The following is a 16,913-nucleotide window of genomic DNA, read 5'->3' on the forward strand; positions in this document are numbered from 1 at the left end:
CATTTTACATGTGTAACTTCAAAGACACAGGATTCTTTAGAAGTGTTCTCTTTAAAAAAGTAATTTTTAAACACATTATTAATACAAAACTGAGTAATCATTACAAAATTTATGAATATTTTTCGGCAAATTATCCATTTAAATAATTAAATTACTAGATATTCGTACATTTACAAGAGCAGCGACATTTATTATTAAGTTTAACATACCACCCTATTTAAATTCCTATGCAATGGCGTTGACATTTCCGTATTTTCCCTCACTATTTGTGTGCTCTGTGGCTTTGCTCTAGTTTAGTGAGGGTTTAGGCCGAGGGCATGCGTGTGTGTGTGAGGTCAACGAGTTCAAGGTCGTAGTTATAGCGGCTTTCCCTCTAGATTGGCATGCTGGCCTAGCGTGAAGTGACCGCTCGATCATGACTGGCAATTTAAGCTTACACGCTAAACGAAGGCCAGATTCTGAGAAACATTTTCATATTTTATCTTTTATTCGCCTTTATTATTCGTCTGAAAATCGCAAGTTAGATATTTAATCTTCGTGGACAGCAGATTTTAATTATAAATTTACGATAAATCGTTGAAATTGTAAGTGCTTTCTTGACGACGTTGGGATACATCGATATAAATTCGTATTCTAAAACATCTATTATGGAATTGAAGTTTTATAATATGTCATTTCACGCATTCTAACTACATTAATCAACAGCGCGGTAATCTTTCAACACATTTGTATAAAATTAACAATGATTTAAATAATTACACAGGAACAAATTTCCGTATAAGTTATAACTATCTAATTTACGTGAGAAACGAGAGACAACATCAGAAATTAGCGGTTTTCGCCTGTGCATTGAATGATTTCTGTATTTTTCTAAAAGCTATAAATCAAAATTACAGTTTTGTGTCGTGACTGAGTTCTGCTAGCCATTTTACAAAGTCTTTCCCCCTATTAAAATTGAACGCCGTTTCATCAAGGCATTTCAATGGCCACCAATAAATCGCCCGAGATTTCGATGAGGGTTCGTACCTTTCTACTAATGGGTCATTAGAACCCACTTTCTCCCCTACCTCTAATATGGCGAGCGATTTGCCGTCCAACTGAACGCTTCTGAACGACTTTCTCTCTTGGGGTTGCCTGCTGATCAGAGGTGGGATCGCTACTCATCCCATTTGACTGTCTCACTGTGTGCAGAGTTCGACGTAACTGACATAATTAAATACGCCGTAAAAGTTTTTTATTCGAAGAAACTTCTTGAAACATTATATATTTAACTACAATCGTTGGTGGTAGCAAGAATGCGTGTCCGCATCGAACGTCCAAACGAGGCTCGGAACGGCCCCCGCAAAACAGGTGAGTCTCTACATATTCAGCAACAAATAAATGATTGGACATACAAGTATGAATGCTATACAGCATCATTCAGCAGTTAAGTAAACAATAATTCATCGCACAGTCGTGGTGTAGGTGCTACCACAGTTGCGCAGTAGTAGCGGTACTGAGATGAGACAGGAGCGGGTCGTGGGTTCGAGCCTGAGGAAGCTCATTTAATTTCTCGGTGTCGCTGGTGGGCGGAGCTTGGTGGCCGTCGAGGACGGTACATCAGCATGGCCTTGTGCACAGCCCTAAATGAACTTTATTGCTTGTAATTTGGAGGGATATTAGGCTCTTGAGTTTACATTCATATGTATAACTTGTAACCTTTCGATAGATATGAGGAATGAGCTTTGCGCGTTTCGCTTTATAGATAAATACATCTTATAATAAATATATTAATGATGAACTGAATTCTGATTTCAGGCATCTCATGTCGGCTCGTTTACAGGAGCAATAACTAAAATCCATGAGCAGGAAAGTTTAGTTTGAGTAATAATTCATTAATTAATAATGGATTATGAATAATAGTACATGGTTCAATTATTGCATGCAATGATAGCTGTCTGGATTTAAATCCCTATGGAGGCATTCTTGTCAATCACTTAGCACAAATTGCAGGCAGATTTTCCGTAGTAATTTCGCTTGTATTTTTAAACGTCTTCTTGGAAATACAGAAGCTATTGGCGGATGCTTTGGCTATCGCTATTGTTTCCTTGGCTAGTGTTATTGTTTTCTTGGCTAACGCTATTGTTTCCTTGGCTACCTTTTGGCTGTATGACGACAATTGACTGCGGCGGCCTTGGGTCCGTTAGTAATAGCATCGTTATCGTGCCGACACCTTAGCAGTGCTGGAAGATTACATGCCAATATATTGCTGGCAGTTCGTGGTCAATTTGGCTATTATATGTGCCCACAATGCAGGATGGCGGAAAAATTGGATCAAGAATTTTAACCTCGGAAAAACAAGAAGTAGAAATTAATTAACTCGCTGTCGGCAGATATACGTTACATATCGTAATAGTACCGGAAATCATGCGACAAATTCGTGTGATTAATAAGGCTTACGGTGATTGTGGACAAGAATTACGGTGGCCGTTTAGTGGCATCATATATACACCGAGCCCCGGATACTCAATTATTACATGTCAGCTAAGAATCCGCTTTAAATACTCCGGGAAACAAACGAAGAATGAGGGAATATTAATATCTTAAATCTAAAGTCTTAACTCGTACAAGCATGGTTATCGGATTTTCAATAGTGACTTATTTAAATAATTAGAATCTTTGAATTGAAGGTCCATCATCTATAACGGCCTATATATATGTCACAAAGTTCACCTGCTAATAACAGACCAATAATATATGATGATCACATTAGTCACGATGGTCACATAAGTTACAATGGTCACATTAGTCACGGTGATCACATTAGTCTCGATGGTCACATTAGTCATGATGGTCACATTAGTCATGATGGTCACATTAGTCAGGATGGTCACATTAGTCACGATGGTCACATTAGTCACACATTAGTCACGTTGGTCACATTAGTCACGATGGTCACATTAGTCACGATGATCACATTAGTCACGTTGGTCACATTAGTCACGATGGTCACATTAGTCACGTTGGTCACACGACTGTTTGAGTGTGCCGCCCTTGGTTACCGCCGTGTCTGCAGGCACTGGAAGGCCACTGCGAACGCTTCGTCCAGTTCGCTTCGGGCGTCCATCTTTACCAGAGTGTTTCTTCGCTAAGTTATATAATTAACATCGTTTTAATTTATATTATAACTGTATAACATTTATTATAACAGTGAAGCATGGTTGGTCGGGAATGCAGCGACAATCTATACTAATGAGAATCAAATGTTAGCTTGCTTATTTTATTAGATGTATATTGCTGATTCCACGTTGATTGTTGGAATCTTGTTGATAGAAAATGAATGAAAGAAGCGGTCGTGACGATGCAGTCATCTCAAAGCGATGTGAACATAATAATCTAGAAACCTAGAAACATGAATCAAGATTTATCGGCCACTTAACGTTCATCATTAACAATCGACCGTTCAAAAATTAGTTTCGCAATTCGCATCATTGTATAATATAGCGTTGTATAATATTGGTGTAATCTGAACCAATATGGCGTCGCTGGCACTTCTTCTGTCGTCGGACTCGGTTTACGGTACGTGACTGCATGATTGGCATGTATTTGTTTAGTTCCGGTAATAGCGGTTGTTCGTTTTCAATCAACTTATAATTGATAAATTGGCCTACCCATAGATACACTTAAAAAGTTATGAACCGAATATTTCACGGAAAATTCGGGGTCTTGTTAGAAAACTCTCTCTGTACCTTATTAATGAAATATATAGTTTTTATTTAACTGAGTGCTGGGTAAAGAGCGGGGAGCTCGTAGCGAGGGGAAGTTAAATGGGGAGGGAAAGAAGGGAGTGGCATGAATTTTGAGAGATGTGGTTGAACAGGAGAGTGGCAAGGGTGTTGAGTGAGGGTAAAGAGGGGAGTGGCAAGAGGTGTTGAATGCGAATGTTGAACGGTGTGGGGGGAGGCAACAGGTTGAGCTAAATGTGGAGGTTGAAAGAAAGGGTAGTGGCAAGGGAGGCAAAATGTTGAGGTTGAAAGAGAAAGAGGTGACAAGGGAGGCAAAATGTGGAGGTTGAAAGAGAAAGAGGTGGCAAGGGAGGCAAAATGTGGAGGTTGAAAGAGAAAGAGGTGGCAAGGGAGGCAAAATGTGGAGGNAAGGGAGGCTAAATGAGGAGGTTGAAAGAGGGGGTGGTGACAAGGGAGGCTAAATGAGGAGGTTGATAGAGGGAGAGGGGGCAAGGGAGGCTAAATGAGGAGGTTGAAAGAAAAGGTGGTGGCAATTGAGGCTAAATGTGGTGGCTGATAGAGGGGTGGTGGCAAGGGAGGCGAAATGATGAATGTTAATGCCACTTCACTCCGTGGGTGTCATGGCTACGGCGGGTGTTGGTAACGCCGCTGCCGCGGTACCAGGAATCGTTACCGTTTCTGGAACTTCAGCTCTCGTCGGATCCTGGATACGGCATTGGTTTAATCGACTGCCCTCCGATTATGTGCCGACCATGCGCATGCCAAAATCTACATTAGGGTATATAAACGCTGGGCGCATAAGGCCAGGTTCACACCATATTTCCGGGCACGTGCCAGGCATATGCCACCCACGGTGATGTCCAATATTATTTAATGCATTTCCATAGAAGCATTTACACAGTAGGCATGCGACAGGTGCCTTTCACGGCTGGTGTGAATGCTTTGATAAAAATGCATCGAATAAAATTGGACTTAACGTGTCTAATATTTCCACGCAGTTTGTTAAAGCATCATTCCCTTCTTCACTGCACGAATTAAGTTGAAGTTATTTTACCAAATACGAAATGATTATTTCCCTTCGATTATAAAAAAAACATGTTGACTTGATTTTATCGCTAACTGACTTACAGTTACAGTTTTTTAGTGCTAGTCATCCATCCGTTAGCGTTAAGTTTATCGCTAGCTTGAAGAACTGCAACTGTAAAAGCAGTTTTTTAGTACTGGACAAGTTATTCATCAGTTATCGTTCGGTTTATCGCCCAGTGCAGTTACAGCCAATCACTACTGGACAAGTACGTTATTCATCAGTTATCGTCCAGTTTATCGCCCAGTACAGTTACAGTCATTTACTGCTGGACAAGTTATTCACCAGCTATTGCCCAGTTTATCGCAAGCTTAGAGAACTGTAATTGCAGTTCTTGTACTGCTGGACAGTTATTCATCAGTTATCGTCCAGCTTATCGCTCAGTACAGTTACAGTTATTTAGTGCTGGACAAGTTCTTCATTAGCCAAACTCCAGACACGCGTGCGTGACACGAAGCGATAGCGAAAACCTTCACGCGACGACCCAGGCTTCCCTGATGACAGCTTTGTCTCTTTTTGGTCTTGCAATACAAAAACTTCTGTTATCTGCACAAGTTGATATCTCTCTCTCCTATAATCCCTTCATATGATTGCGCTAGAACATGAAGCGTTGAAGAATTCATTTCAATGTGTGCTGTATTTTTATACAACACTCGTAAAAAGAACAAACTCATGTGAGAAAAAATACACAAACCTATATGTTCTCAATACATAAACACGAATTTGAACACTCGAATCTGAAGACATACACTCTCACGTCAACATAAAAAAACATACACACTCTCATCGACATATCAACAAACATACTTCTCGTCCTGTTAAACTAACCTAGCCTAGCTTAACATATCCTAACCTAACCCTACCTAACCTAACCAAACCTAACCCAACCCAGCCTAACCCAGCCTAACCCAACCCAACCTAATCCAACCCAACCCAACCTAACCTAACCCAACCCAGCCTAACCCAGTCTAACCCAACCCAGCCTAACCCAACCCTACCTAACCCAACCCAACCTAACCCAACCCAACCTAACCCAACCCAACCTAACCCAACCCAACCCAACCTAACCTAACCTAACCACCAAGCAATTCACCATATCGATAGGGTATTGAATATGGTGAATTTGCTTGGCGTTTTCTTCGCTTTTAAATTCCTTCTCAGCAAACATTAGACGTACCACTTACAAACGTTAGACGTACCACTTACAAACGTTAAACGCACCATTCACAAAAGTTAGACGTACCACTTACAAACGTTAGACGTACCATTCACAAACGTTAGACGTACCACTTACAAACGTTAAACGCACCACTCACAAACGTTAGACGTACCACTCACAAGCGTTAGACGCACCACTTACAAACGTTAGACGTACCACTTACAAACGTTAAACGCACCGCCTACAAACGTTAGACGTACCATTTACAAACATTAAACGCACCACCTTCAAACGTTAGACGCACCGCCTACAAACGTTAGACGTACCGCCTACAAACGTTAGACGCACCACTCACAAACGTTAGACGTACCACTTAAAAACGTTAAACGCACCACTCACAAACGTTAGACGTACCACTTACAAACGTTAAACGCACCACTCCCCCCCTTAGGTCTGTACAAGAACGAGTACCGTAACCTGACCAACCGCACGTACCTGCTCCCCGCCTCCCCTGCCGAGTGGACGGTCGTGCTGTGGCCCATCACCATGGGCTGGCTGCTCTTCTGCGTCTTGTTCGGTAATTTAATCATCTAATTAACTTCATAATATCACGCTTAATATATTTAAATATTATATTCAAATAAATGGCTAATTACAGTCCTAATATCACGCTTAATCTATTCAAATATATGGACTTATGGCAACGTTACTTTTTTTTGGTTACTAAATTAATATGTATAGGAAAGGTATTCGTCTTGATTAGATCATTCCTCATCATCAAGTGATAAAACATTGCAATAATGATCCTTCCTCCTCTTGCATCGATAGATAACCCCTTCAATAATTATCCCTCCATCCCCACTAATTTTTTTTTGTCCTTATTATTTTTTTCTGCTTTTTAAGTCTGATTTTTCTGATTTTAAGTCTGATATATATTTTGTAAGTTTGATTTTTTCTTATTTTTTCTCAGAATTTTTCTGTCTGATCCTTTTTATAACAATCCCCTCATCTAATCCTTATAATAACAATCCCCTTCCCAGGATATGTGTTGCTGTGCGTCAAGAACCCCGTGGGGCCCGCCTACAAGAGTCCCCCAGTTCTGGGGGCGTGGTTCCTCCTCAACTTCACCCTGAGCTTGTTCTGTGTCATCGCCTGGAGTATTGTTTACGACAGGGAACTTGTCGTGCCCGCTGCCGTCCTCAGCATCCTTGCTGCCATCCTCAGCTGGATCGCCACGGCAGAAATATACAGAACGTAAGAGATATGAAGTACAATTATTGTTCACTTAGTATAGTATAGCGGTGTCAGCGTTCATTAATATACAGAACGTAAGAGATATGAAATATAAGTATCGTTTACTTAGTATAGTATAGCGGTGTCAGCGTTCAAAGAAATGTACAGAACGTACGATATACAGTATAAATATAATTATCGGTTACTTAGTATAGTATAGCGGTGCCAGCGTTCATTAGGCCGTGGGCCTGTTGCCGATTCTTAACTAACATTCACAGTTTGGTGCGGTCTCGTACACGCAACTCATCTCACTGATCCAACTTTGCTGTGCTTATAACCGCCCGGTCTCCTCGCCGATTCTGACCATAAGTTTCGCAGTGAGCTGGGATCAAACCCGCACCTTTCTGCTTCAATTCTGATACTCAGAACTGTAATCACTGGTCCACCCTTAGAACCAAATTGTGATAAAATATTTCGTGCGCTCAGAACCGGAGCCGTGGCCGACATTCTAAGCTGGGTTGCCACGACAGACATCTACAGAACGAACTACATATTCAATAATATATGAACTCGGAATAGTTTTGTTATAATATTGTGTTTTAATTATATGTTACAAAACGTTTCCGCACGTTACTACAAGTTACAACACATTATAGAATAGAATAGAATAGAAGTGTCGGCATTGAAGAAATAGGCCCATGGCCTGTTGCCGATTCTTGAATTATTCGTGACTTGATTCACAAGGGATCCGGCCTTTGGAACCCGATCTTTCCATAACCGACGATTGATTGAGATAGCTGCCGGACTTATTTTATTACACATTTCAACACATTACAACACGTTACAACTCATTACAACTCGTTACAGCACGTTACAACTCATTACAACTCGTTACAACACGTTACAACATGTTACAATACGTTACAACTCGTTACAACACGTTATATTGCGCAGGGTGCACGAATATGGCGGCTGGATGGCACGTCACTCGCGCGTTATGCTGTGGCTGTACCGCCTGCTGTGGCATAATGGCATGGCTGGCTTCACTGCCTGGCTCACCATCCAGGCCATTTACGTACTCTTCGTCACTCTCAGGTGATTCACATCATTAGTTTGTATTACTATTTACTAATCTATCTTAATACTATGTCTTTGTTTCCTTTAATCACTATCTTCCTCCCTTTACACTGTCTTATCGTCCGCATCATCATTATCATTCAATATTATAGTGAGTTTTTTTTAACTTGCTGTGATCGATTGCTAACTGTTAACAATTAACTCAGGGTTATTATATATAATACTTGAGCTAACTCTCTATACGTAGAAATTATTTTCTTATTGTAGGTGATTTAATTTGGTTCGATGGATAATTTGGACATTGACTGTGTTATTTATTATATAGATGTTTTTTTAACAATTTAACCTCAGCTGTCTCGAGTGACAAGAACTTCCTACATCATCGGTTGCAATGATTTCAGGCCTTCATCATATTCAGCATTTTTCAATCACAGTTTTGATTTTCATCATCAACGCGGTGTGGGGAGGGTTAGGGGTTGGTGCCCTAACAAAATTCAGGGTCCGCCCAGGCTTCTGCCAAGAGTCGCTACACTCGGCGCAAAGTTATTCTGGGTTTGCTAGGCCACCCGATCGAAATCAGTTTCTGGCCGGAATCTCCTATCTCACTTTACAAGGTAAAGTAATAATATTCTCTCCTGAGAGTATTATTACTGTACTCTCACCTGAGAGTATTACAAGGGTTGTTTTTCCCGAATCATACCGAGCTAGTAAGCTGCTTAGTAGCTGCCATTCAAATCCAGAGCCAAATCGGACATGAGCGGCTGATTTACGTGCTCCCCGAGTCCTAGGCGGCGCCTGTTGCATAGTTCTGCCCGACTTTCAATTTTGTTATTTTACTTATTTTGTGTGATGGCGGGCAGGGCGATGGCGGGTATGTCCCTCATCAACACGGTGTGGGGGGTGTTCGGCAGCATGACCGCCATCATCGTCGTCTGGTTCATCCTGGAGAATTCCATCCTGGACAGCTACGGGCGCTACACCTTCACGCAGTATCCCGGTGAGTGGCGCTGAACGCATGAAAAATAATATTCAATACAATAATATATGTATAATTTAGTAATTGAATTTAATTATCAAAACCGAGTACATAAATTAGCCAACTCTACACCTTACAGTGACTTGTAATCCTTGAAATTAAGCTCCAGCGCACTCGACAACTAACGCAAGCAAAAACGATATTCAATACACTAGTATACAATTTACTAATTGAATTTAATGATAAAACCGAGTACATAAACTAGCCCACTCAACATCTTAAAGTGTCTTGTGATTCTTACAATTAGGCTCCTGTACACTCGACAACTTTAACAACAATAGCAAAGTAGGCCTATATAAATTAATACCTTTTACAGCCTGTAGTCAATACACTTGATAAGCATTTATAAAACATACTCTCGACACCGCAATAATTCTTTAACCGAAGACACTGAGCAACAATGCTGTTTTTTACGCTGCAATCTTGTCATTATTAAATAGTTATTATTATTATTTTTTAGTTGTTCAAGCAATGTTTATAATTGTTGTGCTTTAATTTTGTCGTTAATAAATAGGTATTATTAGAATTTTTAGTTGTTTCAGCAATGTTTTATAATTCGTTGTGCTGTAATTTTGTAGTTAATAAATAGGTACCGGTATTATTATAATTTTTAGCTGTTGCAGCAATGTTTTATAATTTCTTGTGCTGCAATTTTGTCTTTAATAAATAGGTCTTCTAATAATTTTTAGCTGTTGCAGCAATGTTTTATAATTTCTTGTGCTGCAATTTTATCATAAATAAATAGATATTTATATGATTTTGTAGTTGTTGCAGCAATGTTTTATAATTTCTTGTGCTGCAATTTTATCATAAATAAATAGATATTTATATGATTTTGTAGTTGTTGCAGCAATGTTTTATAATTTGTTGTGCTGCAATTTTATCATTAATAGATAGATATATCTATAATTTTTAGTTGTTGCAGCAATATCTTATAATTAGTTGTGCGGGCAGTGGTGGTTGTTCACATGGCTGGGGTGTACGTGGCTGTTAAGGACCTACAGAACGTCAACGAAGTTAAAGCTTTCGCCATCGCGCTCCTCGCCCTCGCTTGTGTCTGTGCTGTAAGTCTTATAACTTATTTATTACTGTTATTTATTTACTAATATATCATTTACAACTTAGAAAAATTATTGACAGTTAATTATAAATAATAATTGATTAATTGAGAGGCGGCCACGCGGCTTTGGAGATCAAACTTTCAAATTTTACACTAAAATTTAAGATTATTTGAACAAGCTTTTGATTATTATTGTTGCTAAATCATCCTCTATCATCGTGTTGCCAAATCATCCTGTATCATCACGTATCATTATGTATCATCGTGTATCATCGTGTGCAGGCTCTGCGTATCATCCTGATGTTCGTCCGAGGTTTCAAGTGTCCGCTATACTCAAACAACAAAGTGGGAGAAGATCCCATCACCAGCTTCGCTTCATAAGCCTTCTCTCCCTACCGATCACTCAGATAAATTAGGGGTCATTTTGTTCAAATAGTGACACACTCGCTGACCTACAGCACGAGCAGAGTGCGGACGTAGCACTCATAGGACAAACTGGGTCAGGATGACTCACATGCGGTCAAAAGGAGGATTTGGACAAAGTGTCACTCATTTTTCTGGGTGAATAAGCCTTCAAAGGCTACTTGATTTTTTCATACAGACGAAATTACGACCATCAATGTTGCATACAAGAAGGAAAGTATACACGAGGCTTTTAATAACGCATGTCATGTAAAGATCGCGGCCGTGTATGTTTCATACATGATGTCATTCAAGTGAATTTCATTCAAGATGTATACCATGTATATGGCATACAAGATGGCGGCAAGACAGCCCAAAATGTATAACAGAACGTGTATCGTCTTCTCAATATTTTGCATTCAATCTATTTAATCTTTATTTAGGCCTATCCCAATACTGACACACTTGCTTCACGTTGCGCTGATACGCCCTCAGGCCGGTCAAACCCAACCCGAATGACCCGCACAATGACAAAAAGTGCATCGCTATTTGGACAAAGTCTCACTCGTTTCTTTGAGTGTAGAATTGAACGGTCTTTAAAAAATTCAAATGAAGTTTACGTGAAAAAATGGCGGTGTTGAACGATCCTGCCTGTCAGCTCGTGGTTTTCTATAGCACGTAGCTCTAGAAATATTATCCATAGACAATTCTTTCACTCAGAGGGTGAAACGCAGATTTTTTCGTAAACTGTGCATGAGAATGTATGTATATATGGTTATGCTTGGTGTGTAACTTGGAAATTTTTTTTCAAATTTCAAGCCTTAAATTCACGAAGCTGTGGGTTCGATTTTAAAGATAGTGCGAATTATGCTTATTTTGAGAATTTTTTTCTTATTATACTAAAAATTCAGTTTTAACTACATTAAAGAACTACAAAATTTTAGCTGTCTATCCGATCTTTATAAAATTATCATAACAATTCTATTTCGATCTCAAATTGCCTGCATGTAAAATAAGCTCAGAAGATTATTTGCCTTAATTGTTATAGAAATTTGTGGCTCCGATGCGCACAAAAAAAGACTCGTGCGTTCCTACGCATATACTTTTAGTTCAAGTGCACATTGTGCTCATACATAATGTGCTCATGTATAATGCGCTCATATATATAATGTGCTCATATATAATGCGCTCGTACATAATGCGCTCATGTATAATGCGCTCATATATAATGTGCTCATATATAATGCGCTCATATATAATGTGCTCATGTATAATGCGCTCATATATAATGTGCTCATATATAATGCGCTCATATATAATGTGCTCATGTATACTGCGCTCACATATATAATGTGCTCGCATATAATGTGCTCATATATAACGCGCTCACATATATAATGCGCTCACTCAAACATGCGTGGAGTGACACGTATGTCTGTGACGTGACCACTTCAGTTGTGTGATGTTACGTTGTGTGTGGCCAAGGCTGTACATCGCACCGCTGCTACACGAATAATTCTTGTGTAGCTTGTATGAATCCTGGAATAGCCATGTGAGTCAGGCTCATGGCATGTTATTCACATGAATCATGACATGAGAAGGCTAACATGGGAAGGCTCATGTCATGGGAAGGCTCACTCGTATTGCCTTCCCATGGCAAGGCTCGATGAAGATTCAACTGCAAAGATTTTTTTGAAGTTTCTGTTCCCGGCCTACAAGTGTAAATATTTCCTAACTCTGCTCAAAAATACGGGAGTAATTTAGCAGGGCTCTTTCGAGATCGAGAAACACAAAATGTCTTTTGAATACATTAAAATAACAAGTAATTTATCGACGCCTTCACGAACAGAGGATAAAACGGTAATTATTAATCTGAGGGAAATATCTTTAAAAATAAATGGGAAATTCAATGAAAAATTTCCGCAATTGATTAAGAAATCTTACGTTCGAACAAAATTTTAAGGCTCTGCAAAAATACTTTAAAATGTTCGCTATGGTTTGAATATATTTGAATTATTCGCTGAGTTATTTACTGAAATAACTACTGCGCTAAGGGATCAACTGGAACATTAGGAGTCGTAAACATTGTAAAAAATAGCACAATAACAATTTAAGTCTTAATGCGTGTTATTATAATTAAGAAAGAATCTTGTGTTGGAAATTGTACGAAATTCGCAATTTGTCAAATTGTTCCGAAAATCTAACAAGGATATCGTCCTGCAGAACGTCCCAGATATCGCTCGTTGACAGAAATCGCTTAACGGAACTGATTGCGGAAATTCAGAATAAAACTTATTGGAATACAAATATCAATAGCGAAGAACAACGTAGATTAAATTTAATTTGAAAGTATGAACTCGAACGTGACTTTCTAGTGGTTGAGCGCTGTATAATTAGCTTTGATATTCGTGGTCACTCAGACTTTTCTTATTTGTATTTATATATCGAATATATATAAATACAAAACATACAGAATACATACAGATACTTGTGTTTGATCGTATATTTGTATTTTGCACTTAAAATCTTGTACTTTATTCCGATGGTTAACTCGTGAAAATTTTTTCGCATTTTGTGTTGATAAGAGTTAATTAAAGATGCCTCCTTGGTCCTGAAAAAGACGTATGTTTCATTACGTTAATTAAATCGCTGTACATTAGTTAACAAATTTGCAGAAACGAATGTACTGATGTAATTTTTCAGCACAGCTGTACGGACCAGATCACGCGAAAGTTTAATCGAAAATGAATATTTCTAGAAAATGTATTGGATATTCGCCCAGCACATCATTTAAACATTATGCTGGATAATTAATCATAGAAATCATCATATAGCGCGGTCATTCCTGTAAATATATTTGGTGTGTATAAAGACAAACTTAAGTGCTTTACTTACTTCCAAAATTCCGTTTAACTCATTTCATTCTAGCTCACTTTGCGACTTCCTTTTAACTCACTTTCCGATTTATTCCGATTACAACCTGGACGTTTTGCTTTTGTATGCACGACGTAGATAGCAATTTATAATATAATTTATTAGCATCTAACTCCTCGGTAAAGCGCTAATCACATATTTTATGTATGCAATTGAGTAATTAGTGTTACATTCACATGCGGATGAATGTCGTCCAATGTTTAATTTAGAATTGAATTGAGCGCTCAATTTTTCCACGTGAACATGTTCCTTGCATTTGCTGAACTTTTTGGATATTAAATTGATTTCTTTTTATTATTAGTTTGCTTTGAATGCCAATTAACCAAGAATTTAGTTGCAAAAATGATGCCAAGTGAATTCGTCATGTAGTAATAACAAATAACTGAACGTTTAACGTCGATTGTGAGATGCCATATGGCTGACGTTCTAAAATAATCAAAATAGAAAAAAATTAATTAACTCATTTACGGTGCGTGTGTGTGTGTGTTGTGTGTGTTTGTAGTTTGTCATGCCGTAAAAGTTTCGTATTACCTTTAATATTTAATATAATACCTTTTGAATTTCGCTTAAGTCAGAACCGAGCATAAATCGAGTATTTTATATAATTAGCCATATTGATAATATAGTCTCCCACTACATCGTTTAGCGTAGACTACACTAAAGGAGGTGGACAAAATAACCATGCATGTGATTATTTACATTGAATATTACGTATTACGTGAAAACAATACATGGAAATTCGAATACTCGAATATCTGAATACTTTCGGAAAAAGTGTATCGGGTTGACTCACTTGTGCCACTTAGCGACATACCGAGCATGGTATTGCTTCTAGGATTACCGAGAGAGGTATTACTTAATTCAAGAGATACCGATCCATGTATAGCATACCTCCTTTCTTGTGGTCTATGTTAACGGACTATACCTTCAGTATTGACGCACGACAATAGCTGTCATTGTAAACTGAACAATTTAGTAGTGAACAAGAGTTACAGAATTTAGAGATCAGCTTCAATGTTCTGCCTCCCTAAAACTGAACAAGTTTTAACCTCTAATTGATGTGAATAAATCTAAAAGAGCATTTGTTTAAATCAGAAGTAGATGGAAAAAATCTATTTTATTCTCCCAAATATTTCAATTTAAATGGTGCAAAAATTTATGCCCATGTCAAGCAAATGCCGTCTATCCAGGCGTATGAACTTAAAATGTATGCGAACACAGTTTCATCTACATACTCCGATTTGCTTATACTGGCCCAAAAATTTGGTGCAAACGCAATTCGATAAAAATTTAATATCTCGCTATGGAGCTCTTCCATTATATCCCTAACAAAATTTAGGTACCGCATAGGCTTCTGCTCAAGAGTCTCTACACTCGGCCTAAAGTATTACGACTTACGAGTCTGCTTGGCCACAGGACCAAATCATCTTCTGGTCTGAATCTCTTTTCCGACTTAATTCAGAAGAATTAATCTTCTGAAATTAAATTAATTAATACATTAAGAATCTTAGTTCTTAATTCAGACTCTTCCGACCTGAGAGTAAGACAAAGGTTGGTCGAGCCGAGTCATGCCGGGCTTGCAAGCTACTTAGAGGCTGTACTTGAAGCCCAGCCGAAGTGTAAATTAGCTGCTGATCTGCGTGCTCCCCGAGTTCTAGCCGCACCTAATGCAGAATCGGGACCGCATCTAAATTTTGTTAGTGATATACTGCATTTTAGTTTTTTTGGGGGTAAACTTGCGTCACGTTTAGGAGGCAGCGCGTGCGAGCTGACAATGGTTCTTGGGATACCAGTGTATACTGATGGTTCTCTGTATTTTGGTAGTGATGGTTCTCTGGATACCAGTTTATACTGAAAGTCCTCTGTATTTTGGTACTGATGGTTCTTTGGATACCAATGTATACTGAAGCATCTCTTGCCTTCGTTAGCGTACTTTCTCTGACTTCACCTAGCTACCTCTCAAACCGATAATAGTAATTTGTTTCAATTTGTATATGAAGTCCTCAAAAGTAAAAACCTAGTGAAAGATGGGCTCAATGTCGCGACATTCTTACAATAAATAATTATATTTTATGACCGTTCTCATTTGTGCAACATCGAAGGTGACTTACAGAGTATGATCAAAGTATTGAACTGCACTGCCTAGTCTATCATTAATTTGTGTCTTTCATTAATTTGTGTGTATCGTATTCACCTGCATTGATAAGACCAAATGTTCAACAAATATCAGTATGTAATTATTCATTTATTAACATCTCAGCACAGGTCGTTCACCAATAGTAACCGAGGTGCGGGTTTGATCCCAGCTCTGTGCGACAGTTTCTGGTCAGAATAGACAAGGAGGCCGGGCGATTAAGCAAAGCGAAATTGGAACAGTGAGTTGCGTGTTCGAGAGACCGCTGTCAATTTTGTCATAAACTTGAGGGTCATCATACTCGTAGATGTTGCTATGGGTGCTCTTCAGATAAAATTTGTATTAGAGTTTATTGTTGGTTTAGAGATTTTAGGTGAAGTCATTGGGACGCCGCGGGTTGTTGCCTTACTTTACTGACCGAGTATATTAAATAAGATTATCTATACCGTCTATACGCCGTGATTACGATTCAGATCGTAAACTGTGCTAACCGAACTTAGTACGCATTAATAATCATAGATATCGTAGCACAGTTTCTTCAATCATTTTTATGATACTTTTCCTTGATGCACTCTAATCGAAACTATTTTTTCATTATTCATATTTCGTGTCGGAATAAGTAGGTATAATTGCCGCATCAATATAATTCTTTTTACCATTAGGTATAATTTTTTTTTAACAAAGTATAATTCTTTTTACCAAAATTAACCTTCACTGTAAATGCGTTGATCGTGAATTTTAAAAAAGGTAAACTTTTAGTTTATATCAGTTAAAGACGCGATTATTTAGACATTTTACGGATAGTGCCTTTTTATTATCTTGAGCTTGCTTCACATTCTTTTGTTATAGGTCAATATCTCAGTTTATTAGTTATATTTCAGAAGGCTTTTCAATAATAAACTGCATATAATGCATAAAATTTTTATTTTATTTTTTCGATTACTGATGTTATTCCAGTTTTCTTCGAAAAATTATATAACTAATTAGTGTAGTACACTTTGTTTGCATAATATATAGTTGATCTTGTACATACACAGTTCCGCGTGTTCGGGTGACATAATTTGAGACT

The 16,913-nt window shown here is 38.3% G+C and overlaps 1 protein-coding gene across 1 annotated transcript; it reads left to right on the forward strand.

The window, feature by feature from the left end:
- Positions 1-1,295: 1,295 nt before the first annotated feature.
- Positions 1,296-15,783, forward strand: LOC108678041. Its single transcript, XM_018166375.2, has 7 exons — positions 1,296-1,350; positions 6,420-6,545; positions 7,009-7,222; positions 8,156-8,296; positions 9,139-9,275; positions 10,269-10,378; positions 10,657-15,783. Exons 1-7 carry the CDS (start codon positions 1,296-1,298, stop codon positions 10,753-10,755), a joined length of 882 nt encoding a protein of 293 aa, XP_018021864.1. The 3' UTR covers positions 10,756-15,783.
- Positions 15,784-16,913: the final 1,130 nt, after the last annotated feature.

This window comes from Hyalella azteca, unplaced genomic scaffold (assembly GCF_000764305.2).
Source record: "Hyalella azteca isolate HAZT.00-mixed unplaced genomic scaffold, Hazt_2.0.2 contig10942, whole genome shotgun sequence".
NCBI classification, from domain to species: Eukaryota; Metazoa; Arthropoda; class Malacostraca; order Amphipoda; family Hyalellidae; genus Hyalella; species Hyalella azteca.